At 44.4% G+C, this 13,295-nt stretch overlaps 1 protein-coding gene across 1 annotated transcript; it reads right to left on the bottom strand.

The window, feature by feature from the left end:
* Positions 1 to 930: 930 nt before the first annotated feature.
* Positions 931 to 9,110, bottom strand: GDF9 (growth differentiation factor 9). Its single transcript, XM_085618063.1, has 2 exons — positions 8,665 to 9,110; positions 931 to 3,301 (listed from the first exon to the last, which is right to left on the bottom strand). The coding sequence occupies exons 1-2, from the start codon at positions 9,023 to 9,025 to the stop codon at positions 2,367 to 2,369; spliced, it is 1,296 nt and encodes a 431-aa protein (XP_085474189.1). The 5' UTR covers positions 9,026 to 9,110; the 3' UTR covers positions 931 to 2,366.
* Between the last annotated feature and the right edge of the window lie 4,185 nt (positions 9,111 to 13,295).

The raw sequence follows: 13,295 nt of genomic DNA, 5'->3' as shown, positions 1-13,295 counted from the left end.
TTAGCCTACTTGTACATTTTGTAGGCCATATCTCATTTGTGCACGTGAATATATAACATATTTGCTTTGTGCCACACAGTATTATCACACGGATCGTGCATAAGTTTGCATATTCTGTTTTTTTCTGGGATTTAGTCTGAGCACCACAGACAAGGTCAAACAATGTCCCTTGTTATTCTCTGTTGAGGCACTGGAACCTAGACATAACACAAGAGCACAGCTGCTGTTTAGGAGCACATAGGCCCTGTCATATACCCAAGTACAAGAAAGTAAGAAAACACATGGAGCCAGAGTTCTGAGACACAAGCATTGTGGAAGTTGAGATTTAGGGCGCCCCTCTGTGTATGCTAAGGTATGGTGTACGCTACTAATCCCAGAGAATTTAGCTTCAGTAAGAGGGTGGGGATATTTAGGTTAAAATCAGGCTTATACCATGAGGACATTTTATAGTATATGGTTCAATAGCAATGCAAGCAGTATTTTTGATATGCATTTGTTTTCTCATTGTGGCACGAATACAGCATTTTAGAATAAATATTCAGAACTTCATTTGCGTCTGGTTGATTGTATTGTGGATGAGTAAGAGTGAGAGCGAAAGGGGGTGTCCTGTTACCACAATCAGAGGGGCGAGAGTTTTGTGTTCTGGGGTGCCAATTCACTGGTTTCTCTGGTAAGGTTAGGAGTGCAAGTGAGGCACTATAGCTAGTCGACTCAGGCTCATGTGCACCAAGGTGGTATGGTGACCATCTCTACCTGCTGATGTTAAACGGTCGCAAGCATAATTCTGCTCTTTAGCAGAATCCCTGCAACAGTATGGCCTTGCACCATATCCCCAGTAATCAATTAACACTTTGAAAGTGAACGCGCCACATGTTTCTGGCACATACATCCGCATCGAACAATGTGATGAAAAATAAGAAACAAATTACATGGTTTGACCCATTTTTATTTTGAGTGCTATTTCATCTGTTCTTCTATAAACCCTGTAGGACCACAAGTGCAAATAGCATTTTTCAAAAGAAAAACAAGCTGCAAGAAATTAAGAAATACATCGATTTTGGTCAATGTGCGTTTTAAACCACAAATTAAATTTCCCACTTTTGCTTCAAAACAATTTCTTTAAATTAAGGACCAACGTGTTTTTGCCCAACAGGGATAACAGCAAAAGTGTTTGTTTTTACAAATATTGAAAAGAAAAAGCAAATATAAACTCACTTCATTGTGACTTAGTTCAAATACCTTAAGTATCCTTTTGAAGTCTTAAATTCATGTAAAAGAACACGTTTAGAGTTGGACAATGGAGGTTGTCCCTAAACCCGGACAACCTGGAAACTGAACATCACTATACAAGGAGGAAAGTTGTCCATTGGACAACCATCTGTGTTTGGTCTCTAAAATCACATCTAAAACTTCAGAGATGATCTAAACATGAAACAAATCTAAAACCTCCTTTTGTGTGCCCAGAATCGTGTGGATATAAAAAAAGTCCACTCTGCCAACTTAAAATGTCGTTTACATTGAGAAAAAATACATTTATATAGATAACCCAAATTAGCCTAGAACAAGTCGTACAACAGTACAAAAAACAGGCAGAATTAAAGTAGAAACAGAAGGCAGAATATAGTTCAGAACAAATAACAGACAGAATTACATCTCAAATAAGTTTCTGGATTACACGAGATGTTCTTACTCAGGCTCTCTATTGCATGCTCAGGTCTAAATAAGAGCTGTGAGATGGAGTACATCCCCGAAAAGCACGTACTTGGTAAATAAATGAGTGCAATGTGTGTCATGGAAAATAAACTTAAACTGAGAAGGCAGGTACCCCATCAGTCCATTTTTAATGTTGATAGTACAATTGTGCTTGCTGTCTGTTTAATAGGTAGATAGGTTTGCAGGGTGGTACTACAGTGCTGTCTGTAAAAGACCAACAGACAAGGCAATAGCAGCATCTAAATCTTGCCAGCACACAGATGGACGATCACCATTGGTAATGCTGCTTAAACCAACAGCGCTCATCAAGCAGTACTGCCAAAGACTGTATATCCCTCCACCAACATGGTGAACTCCACCCCATCCAGCAACAACCAAGGAGGAAATACTACTACTGGCAGTAACAGTTGTCAGAATTGGTGGCATGGGTAGCACCACCAATGAGGTGGGGTCAGCTCATATTTGCAGTACCCCATCAAAACAGGTGATGCTATTATCTGGTAGTGCCACTACCAACACCAGGCTGAAATTTAGGTGTCTGGTGTTAAACTTTATGATAAGTATGTAATAATTTCTGAAAAGGTACTAAGAGTGTTAGATCTTGAGCAGCAATAGTTACCTCAAGTAATAAGACCTCTTTACAGTACTGAAGCTTATCGGCATGTGCACTTTGTGGCAATCATGTCTTCGTATTCTTTGTAGACAATGGATCGGTCCGGCTCGATTGTTAAAACACTCATTGGGCTGTATTCAGAGGGAACACATGAAGGCCTAGGAACCGAAGAATCCACTTTTTCGTAGAGGATATTTTGCACTATGGTATGCACAGGAGACCCGTAACGGTGTCCGAGCAACCTAGGACATTCACCTTTGCAATAACGAGGATTGTATCTGTGAGGTGCAATTATCCATTTGTCCCAGCTTAACTGTCTGAAACTTAACCTGAAGTTATGAAGTTCACACTCATCATCATTTTGAATCAACAGAATCCGTTGAATGTAGGCGGTCAAGTTAAAGGCAGGTGTGCTTTCTTGAAGGTCTTCGTTCTGGGGACCCCTTCGCTGGCGAGAAGCCACTTGATCTTGTGAACCAGGACCCAAGCCCTCAATAAGATTAGTAAGATGGCCGCCCTGACTATACCATAGTGAAGGTTTCTTTGTGGGTCGGAATGAGCTCCACCTGTTGTAGGCTTGCTCGCTGGTGTCGTTGAGGTACAGAAGGAGGGATGGAGGCACAGAGGCCATCTGAAGCAGCTCATCTTGCCCGTAGTGCTGGTTGTCCCGTAGGCAAGTGAAATTCACAGCCATGTGGACCCGTCTCTTATTTAAGGACATGAGTGGCTGTAGGAAATTGGTGACGTCAATTTCAACCCACCGTTGCCTTCTTCCGAGATCAAAAACAAAGGTGTGCATGGCACGTGAGCACACCTGATGTGGAGTTGTGTGGTCATGGACTGCCAGATGGTATATGCAGGTGATGTTATAAGAAGCAGATCGGCCAACAGAGTAGAGAAAGACTGACTTTAGTAACTCCTCCAGAACAGTAACACGATCCATGTTGAAGAACAGATCAAGGGATTGAAAGTCTCCTGAGGAAAGGAAAAATTAAAAAAAAAAAAAATTGAGAACTATACAAAACATGCCCACAGCACAATAGCAAATTAGGACTCATGTTCAAATCACCAATATGTTAAATAAAACCCTTGCCTCTTAATCAAGTGTGGATTAGATAAAGCAAACTCGTACCTAGAGGATATACATCCCAATCTGAGTGGATAAGATAATTGTGCACTATGAAGGCATGCTGCTCTTCAACTCGCTTGATCTGCAGTTAAAACCTAGGGCAAACAGAGCTTTGAAAACTGGTATTCATGAGTGACCGACCCAACTGCCATAGGAGTTGGCGGCCATCAGGTCACAGTGACCCAGAAGTGTTCTAGTGACGTGCAGAGACCTGGCACATGCACATTCTCCTCGGTGAGGACCCTGAGGCAGGGACTTTTGGAAGAAAAAAGTTAAGACAAAACTCTGTAGTTCTCCCCTCCCTCCTTAAGCATTTATTTAAGTCATTAAGCCTCAACTGTGACTGAGAACAAAATAGATGTTTAATGCTATGAATATACTTGTCCCATTGTACAACTGCTGCCCGACTTGACCCAGTCTCTTCCCTCAACCACAAGTCGGAAAATGAAGGCTGCTGTTCAACTACATTGGTTGGTCTGCACAAGGTTCTTAACTTCCCACCCCTCACGGTCAACTGGATGTCAAACAATCCATCTGTTGCACTGGCTCACTTGCTGCCAAAGCTTTAACATAGAATTATTAGACAGGCATCGCATACCTATGCTTCTGTACTAGCTACTTCACCTGTGCGCAGAAGCACTGCCAACAACATCAATTACGTAACAAGCATTAGCAAAGCCATAGTGTCAAGCATGCCGTAGTACATAAGCTGGGATGGACTGGCCCATTGGGTAAACAGACAGTGCCTGAAGGGCTACTCTGACAGGTCAGTGTGGGTGCTGTTTTTTCGGCTTGCAGCCAGCCCATTCTCCCATACAGCATGTCTTTACAAGTTCAAAACTGCTCAATTGTGTAAAAATTGTCCCTTTTTTTGTAACCATCTATTCACTAATGGGGGGCCACATTCATTCTGGTGCCCGGGCCAAGTCTGTCCAGGCCCTGTAAATAAGTAGGCATATGTTGGTGCCATTAGTCAAGGCAAAAGAAATTGTAAAGCAAGAAAATGTCGCCGCTTCACCTACGACAAGGATTTCAATGACAATGTACACATCTGTGATGTGCAGTAGAATGGATCTCATTAGTGCTGCCAAATGACAGTCAAGCACTGGAAAAACCAACATGTCTGACTTGACAGACACCATTACTCCACGCATGTGAAATTGTCATTTTCACCAATGACGTAATAAGTCAATAGGACAATGTATCCATCCAAAATCTGCCACAGTCCAGTACAAAGCTCATTAATGCTTGCACCCAACAGCTAAAGCAGTCTGTAGCCAGCCATATGGAGAAGGAGAGGGGCCCTCCATGGAATGCTCCACCATCGATGGCTCAATGCAGAGCACTGCACCATTGTTTTGTAGGCTCTATGTTCACTTGGGCCACCATGCACTTGCTTTAATCAGTTTGAAAGCTTATTTGTATAAATTCACATTCAGCATTGTCTTTTTGTATATGGTTGTGTCCCTCTCTCCCATCTTCCCCCCCCCCCCATGTTTATTGCCATTGTACCATAGATTACTATAGCCTTATAGCCCGCTGTACTGTGCTATACCGTCTATTAAAGACCTGCTCCTGCGTTAAAGACCCGCGCCGAAGGCGAGGGACTTTAACAAGGGAGCGGGACTTTAATAGCTGGTATAGCCCTGCTATGAAGGGCTATAAGGCCATTAGAACATTCTGACACTAGAGGGCAGAATGTTCTAACAAATAAAATGAAGGCTTCTCGAAGCTAGAGGGGATTTAAATCCTCTCGAGCTCCGAGAAGCCTTTGTAAAACTTTGGAATGTTGCTCTGCGGGCCTTTACCGGCCCGTAGAAGCAGGGAACACTCCATTGTCTTAAATGGAGCTCACAACTTTCCAATGTTCTAATATATCTTATATAAATTGTCCACAGGAACCACTGTTCCTTGTTAAATAATAGATACCCTGGTTCCATGCGAGTAGTGTGGCCCTCGTTTCCTTAAATGCGACAATCCAGTACATGCTCATTAATGCTTGCACCAACAGCTAAAGCGGTCTGTAGCCAGCCACATGGAGAAGTAGAGGGGCCCACCATAGAACATTCCACCATCGATGGCTCAATGCAGAGCGCCTCAAGTCGAATTTTCCTCTGAAAGGGAATCTATGCAAACTGGATACGAGAGGAGGGGCAATGTTCTCTCCTCAACGACTTCTAAAAGTAAAGACATTCTTCACTTGCTGAGACTATGTATCTTTAGGTAGTCTGCAATAATTTTATATATTTGGCAGATGGTGGACCACAGTATTCCCAAGAAGGGAGACAATGCAGAGAGAAAAAAAAATCATAGCAGAATACCAAAGCACAAACGTTGACATGGCAGTGAAACTGAAAATTAAGACCGCATTCAAAAACACAAACAAATCCTAAGAAAGTGTATATTAAAGACATTGATACCCAAAGGCCTCAAATAACAGAATACTGATCAGACATCACCCGCGGTCGTCTCCACCAATCATCCCTGAAGGTAACTAGGGTATTTGTTGCTTCTGGTTAGAGCAGAAACCTACCAGAGAGGTGTTCAACGGGTCCCATAGTTATTTTTTTTTCCTCTTCAAGTTTTGGCTAAATAGCACTAGGGCAAACTTCTACATTGAATGTATGAATGGAGCTAAGTATAACAATGAGATTTACTTTTTGCTGAGGCCTTTTAGAAAGCGCACACGGCCCGGGCATGTCACTGCGATTTTGCTGAGGCTATTGGTTCTACAGAGTGCTGCATTGGATATGGCCAGTGTAGTTACTCAGTTGTGCTGGAACAATTTTCAGATTCAGGCTGGAGGTGTTGCCATCAATGTTACATCATTGAACTCATAGGGATTCTGAAAAATCCAAGCCTCACAAGGAGCAAGTGTCGCAAATGAGCCTTGTCCGTTCAGCAAGAGTAGTAAGGGTGCATTTTGGAGAGCACAGTAACAAATATATTGTTAAATCATGTTGTGGTAGTGCACGGTCATCCATTTCTTTTGATCCCATCACAAGACACGTTTCCATCACACTTCAGAATTACAAAAAACCTTTCCCAGCACCTTGTTTTGAAATATTTGTACAGTTCGTTTATAGGCATTTACATTTGTTTGTTAGAAAAGCAACATCCTGCAGTCTTTTTTACACCAGCAAGATTGTCACAGTTCACTTTACAAAATCCTCTCACTTTGCAGTCCCAAAAAGAAAAAATTAAACACCAATCTCCATGAAAAAAAGAATCCGCAAAAATGTGTAAGACTAGCCTGACATTGGACCCCAGGAAAGAAACGAAATTTAAAGTCACCTTTAATGCTCATTCTCCTTCGCTACGCCACCATGGTTTTTTTGCGGGTGCTGCAGCACCCTCACCTCACACCCCTACATCCAGCGCCTATGTTAAAACTATATTTCAGCACAACCACCCTTGCCAACACACAGCACCTCAAAGCACGCGCCCTTCAATTCCTCCCCTAGCCCTTGGGATCACAGAGGCGTTGCCTGCGACACTTCCCAGAGGCTGCGAGACGGCGCTGCAGAGCCTTGGAACTCGAGTGGCTATTCAGCCGAGGCTGGCTGCAGTGTCCGCTGGCTGGGGTTCTACTACAGAGAAAGTCCGAGTTTCCTTCTTGTCCAGTGGTACTTGTGCGTACTCCTCTGAGGCGGAGTAGCAGGCCTCATTGTCAGCCTCCTGCTATTGCGCAGGTCAGCTTGGCATGAACCTAGCATACACATACGGAGTAGCAGCACGTGGCAGGCTTTTTTTTACAGCTGAGAAGAAGCTACTGGGGAAAGAGCTACTTCCACCGTGACAAGAGACCAAGCAATGGCAGGACGCGCCAAAGGGCTGCGGCTAGCCTGACCCTGCAGGGTTTTAAGGATGAATTACTATCCCACCTGACCCTGGAAGAAGATCCCCACCTGCACAACACAGCGGAAATGCCAACGTGACTGGACGACCAGTCCAGCCATAACGTGCTCTTTTTTTTTTTTTTTTAAACAGCCCATTCAGTTAATGATGTCACAAGAGATCACAAACCCCGAGCAGGTACCAAACAAAGGAATATTCTATTAGAGAAAGAACATGCTGTTCCTGGCAGAAGGGGTGAAACGGTGGGCCACAACAGATCGTGAATCCGGCAATAACGTGACGGGGAGGTTTGCAGGTTATATGGTTTGACGACGTTATTGAACTGTCGTCTCAAAAGTAACCTGGAACAATAGCCATCCGTTTAAAAAAAAAAAAAAAAAAAAAAAAAAAAAGAGAACGCAACAATAGAAATGCAAGAATGTCAAGAAAGAAGACTAGAGATGAATTTGTCACAACTTGAGCACAATGATTGCGAGGCATTTCACACCCATTTTTTGAGGTTCTACTTGTACACACTGCACTCAGGGGGCAAATGCGGTCCACCCAGCTACAGATTGTCAATGTTGGGGGACGTAAACAAAAAGCCCTCTTAATGTTGTGGAAAGTCTTGCCATGGTTAGAGCAGTCCAGTACTCTGATACCAGGGCACCATTTGTCCACACAGGATGCACATCAGTATACTCTGGGGAGGGCAATGGCTTAACACAAAAAAATACAGCTTCCAGAATACAAAAGCCTGTAAAAAGGACAGACCATGCCTAGTATTCCACGGCTTAAGGCCCCTTTAACACCACAAGAACTGGGAAGACTGACTAGGTAAGCTTTCCTGTCACTTAAAAAATGCAGTCTGGAAGTTGTAGTCTTTCGACTTAAATTCAAAGCATTCTAAAGGACTAGAGTACAGTCGTTTGGGAACGAAAGCTCAGTATGCGGTCCTAGCTGTTTAGTGACAACGAAGCATGCAGTAGTCTTAAAGCCCGAATCTTTGGACCATAAATAATACACACTAATTTGTCCAACTATAAACTAAGACCACAGGTCCCAGAATGCATTTAGCGAGCAAAAAAAAAAATAGGGGCTGTAAAATAATTATATCAAAAGGCCACCTTTCATTTGTGGCACAACAAGGCCATATTTTGCGTTCTGGAACTTGTAGTTTATTTTTTGCAACTACAAGTGCCAGACTCTAAACCCAAACATGCAAAGTGAGGTTAGTTAAAAAGCTAGAACTGGCCGAGTGTGTCAAATTTGACTTGGGCCCATCTGGCAGGTATGCAAAGTTTCCTCACACTGTGGAGCATTAAGGTCAACGATTACCTAAGTAAGAGACAGCACGGCTGAAAAAACTCACTTTGCACTTCTCCGGCCTCGACCGGGTGGCACTCAGCATGCGGGGTGAAGAGCCGCACGGTGTTGAACTGGTGGCTCGTGTGCTTCCGGGGGATGCCCTCGCGGGTGGTCGACGTCTTGTAGAGCCGCTTCATGTAGCGCAGGCCCCTGACATTGGACCGGGGCAGCCTCGGCTGGGACGCCTTGCTCCTCCAGCCGGGCCGGTCCGAGAGGACCTGCAGGAGCGGGGGCAGGATGCTGTAGCCCTGCTCGTGAAGGGCGGTGGGCTCCGTAGGAGAGCTACTGGGCAAGCACAGGCCCGGGGGCAGCAAGAGATAGGCAGACAAGGAGACGCAGCATAGCACGGTTCTGGCCACTTCCATGATTTGGGGCCTGGAGAGCAGGCGAGTCCTGCTACTCGAGACCAACGGACCTTCCCGCCAGCCCGCTTTAAAGACTCGCAGGTGTGTCTGCCACGGTCCTCGGACGTCTCGTGCTCCTTAAAGAGGCAGTGCGTGCAAAATACTTGCAAGCAACTGACCAAGCGAAGCAGTTTGATGCACAGTTGCTCATACATCTGTCATAAAAACGTTTACTTTCACGAGGCCGCTGTCTCTCGTTTTCTCCGGCGTGAAACGCTTATCTTTTTTTACCCTTCTCCTTTACACTCTCCTGAACCTGGATTTATAGTAGGAAAAGTAAAGTTAAAAATAGCATAATGCAAGGAAAAAAAATCACTAGCTAGGTTGAAACAAACTGAGATTTCAGCGTGAAATCCTGAAGTGGCATAGAGTACTGCTGCCTGGTCTCTCTGAAGAAGTCCCTTTTCTATGGTCTCTTAAACTCCAGGAGGAGGTTCTGCCCATAGGCATAGCTGCCAAGTTTCCCAGGTCCATGCGTGGTGTGCTGCTCCAGTCCAGGCTTTTTCCTTAAACATGACTAGAAGTACCAATATTCAAAGAAAATAACAGGACTAGTGTAGCATATCATGCATGGACCTGGGAAATTCAACAGATACGACTGTTTAGTTTTGGAAAGTGAAGTAGATTCAGAAACCTCAAGTTTTCCAGTTCCATGTGTGAGTATCTCATCCAGTCCATGATTTTATTGTTACATGCTGTAATTTGGAATACTGATTCACCCCTTATAAAACCAGGAGTACAAGTCGGGGAATACAATAACAACATCTGGAGTAGATTCATACCCCGTTCAGTGAGTCACAGAGCAGACAGGGGATACCGGGGTTCAACTGCGGTGGTTATGGTAGGTTGCCACTGATGTCCTGGCTTTCATCCGACTATGGCTCTGTGAATGGTCTAAACGCAGCCCTTCCTGCACTCGACTGTCAGGCTAGTGAAGGGCGAGCAGCAGGGTTGGACTGAAAACAATAAAATAGGCCCAGGCACCAAAATTAAAGAAGTGGCCCCATTAGCGATCCACATAGCTAAGAAAAAGTGGTTCACATGTCCAAATTAGGCCAGTTTTGAACTTGCAAAGACATGCTGCAGGGGTACGTTGCAAGGTATGGGAGACTGCATGCATTTGTGTATACTGCAGGCAATGCTTGTGGTAATATCAGAAAAAGCAACACTAAAAACTGGCCTACTTGGCCATAAACAAGCCTATAAAATGCTACAAAACTGTCTAACACGCACTGACCGGTCAGACCACCCCATCAGGCATTCCATGAATGCCTAAAAAGCCAGTCCAACCCTGGCGAGCATTAACTGGCTTCTCGGGGAGGTACTATGGGGTGCAAGAGCTCATAACTCAACAATCAACCAACAAACACAACAAAGTATTGCCCAGCCCATTGCTAATCCTTTCGGAAATAGAGAGTACTTTTAATCACACAGCGTTACATACTGCTACACAATCCAAAAAGTGGTTCAGTTATAGGGTTGTAAACCACCTGTGGGATATAATGAAATGTGGAATCCCTTTTATACCCACTTCCACCACCTCCCTTCTCTCTTGTGTGTCTCAGGTAAAGATATAGGTGCAGGCTGGGGTGAGGTAAAGGTGTCTCTTGATTACCCCAAAGATGGGCCTGTAGGTGAGTACAACAGTCTTTAGTCAGTAAGTCTGTGTTGGCAAAGGTTAAGGTTAACAGTCAGTTACGCTCCCTTGTGTTGGGCACAGTGTCTGAGTCTGTACCGACATGGAATCCGCGTTACCTGCTCAGTGTGTTGGGAAGTTTGAGGCATGGCCAATATAGTCAACATCTTCATTTTCAGTGCTGAGGTGTGAAACCACAAATGGCAGTCTGACTCTCTCTCAGGGTCACGGACTGAGCCACATGCTCGGCGGCTTTGTCAGCGGTCTCAGCCTACAGACCAGCCCAAGCAGGTGTATGTATTTAGACGCTGCGGCCCTGGAGGCTTTTGCAGGCAGATGCTCGTATTCAGCAGTTTAGGCTCTGGGGGCTGATGCAGGTGAGTGCTTGTCTATGGCAATTGGTGAATACCTCGGTGTACAGCTTGCAGCAGAAGTTGCCACAGAGGACCAACAGACTCAGTAGTCCTTAGTCATTGGGTCAGGACTGGCTTCATTCTCCTTTGGTAGACTGTCCAGCACATCCTGGAATATGCTGGACTTCCCATTTTAGACACTCTCTCCTGCTGCAGGGCCAGACATTCTCCTTCCCTTTCTGAGCAGGCAGGCAGGCAGGCTTTTAGACTCTTGGTAAATCCTCAACTTCTCCAGTAAGTTGCAGATTTCAGGTGATGACCCCTCACCTCTGGGATACTGACAGTCATGCAGACACGAGCCCTGGTTACACAGCAATACCCGAAGGCCTCGATGGTCATGATGAACTTAGAAGTGGAACAAAATGCTGTTGTTTGGATCCCACACATTATACACACTTTACTGACAAGGGGTGTGGATCCACCATATTCCCTGACAGTAGACTTCACTCACCCTCAGAATTTGTGGCCCCGCTCCAGACATCACATTCACTCATGTACTCCACAGTTGCTTCCCTCTCCACCTGAGAGGTTTAGGAGAAAATCACATTAGTCCATTTCAACAGTCATAATAGAAGGCAAACATTTCACGTCTACTACCCATGCTTCCAATAAGGTAGAAACCCATCACCTCCATAGCAAAGTAAGCCCGTCCACATCAGAAAAGTGATATAGTACTTCCAAAGGGGCCATCAACTGGAACTACCTATCCAAGTTACTATCATAGTAGCATGTACTTTCGTATAGAGATGGAAAAGTAGAGGGCAAGTTGATACAACGTTCACAATGTCTCAGTCATCTTGTTTACACCTCCAACAACTGTAACCAGCACAAATCCCCAATCTCTGTTGCCTCTTTGTTGGCCAATGCCATTTATACAAGGGTTTCTAAAAACTTAATTTCAATCTCGCCTCCTGTAGACCCTCACCTTGATGGAGCAGTATGTTGCCCCAGATCTCGTTAGTGAAGTCCTGTTGGTGGTTTTCCTGCCATCACGTTAGGAGAGTTGATGCAGTGCAAATTTAGAACTTTGCTGATATTATTGTTCCATATAAACACAACACCACTCCCTATACATTCCCTAAGTATGCTGCTGTTTCCCAATCAGTGAGGAGGCATGTTCATATGTAGGGTTTTCAATGTATGTAAGTATTTCCCAATCGGCAAGGAGAGAGATTCATAAGGAGGGGGTCCCAGGATTGTTCGAACACAGTCCCACAATTGCATATATCACCATTCCTGCATAGATTGTAATCCAAATTCTGTTTTTAAATCAGAAAGTGATTTACAGCATCTTTTTCGGGACAATAAACCTCATAACAGTGGGATTAAAGTGGGATTCCCCTCCCTGAAGTCTTACATTTCCTCACAGGAGCACTTTGACATGTAAGTGGGAGAATATTTGAGTGATTTTTGTACCTTCCGCCTTGTTGCATGGGCAGGCTAATTTTGGATTCAGAGCTTCAGTTGTCCATCCATGCATACCATGCAGTATGTCGGAGTGACTTGGCATTGAATGGAGAATTTGTTCGATCTCTACCTACACCATGGAATTGTCTTGTGCATTCAAAGTGCTTCAGGTACGCTGTGTGCCTGCTAATTTTTGAGGACATAGGGGAATTCACAGACCATCAGAAGAGGTCACAGTGTATAGTTTGAAAATGTTAAGCCGTGGCCTCACGCCTGCCCATATGAAGGTCTTGATTATAGAGTAAACATTCCTCAGAAGTAATGTGGCTATTAACATTGACAACATAGTAAAATAATTCATAGTAAAAATTCACAAATTGCACCTCAACCCACAGTGACAGGTTAAGGGCTGACCATTTAGTGAGGTCTGTCAATATCTTCATCACAAGCAGTTGTACATGGTCCTGCACCATGTCTTGTAGCCTTCTATTTACTAGGACACTCAAGTATTTAAGGTTCCTGAAGCCCCACTTAAATAGAAACTGTCCCGTCAAGTTCTTACCACCATCTATAATGAGTGGAATGACCTTGTGATTCTCCCAATTTGCTCTGTACAGCAAGAAAGTAGAAAAATCATATATGAGCGACATAAGATTCGCTACAGGGGAAACTGGGTTCAGCGGGGTAAGGAGTATATCTTCAGCACTTGGTATGTCTGCCAGTGTTGCAGTAGGTTCCATCCCAGGAGACTGCCTTTTATTAGTCAACAGGGGTC

The sequence above is a fragment of the Triturus cristatus genome, chromosome 7, assembly GCF_964204655.1.
Source record: "Triturus cristatus chromosome 7, aTriCri1.1, whole genome shotgun sequence".
Taxonomy (NCBI): Eukaryota; Metazoa; Chordata; class Amphibia; order Caudata; family Salamandridae; genus Triturus; species Triturus cristatus.
Note: the sequence above shows the minus strand (reverse complement) of the source record. Positions and strands in the feature narration are given on the sequence as shown.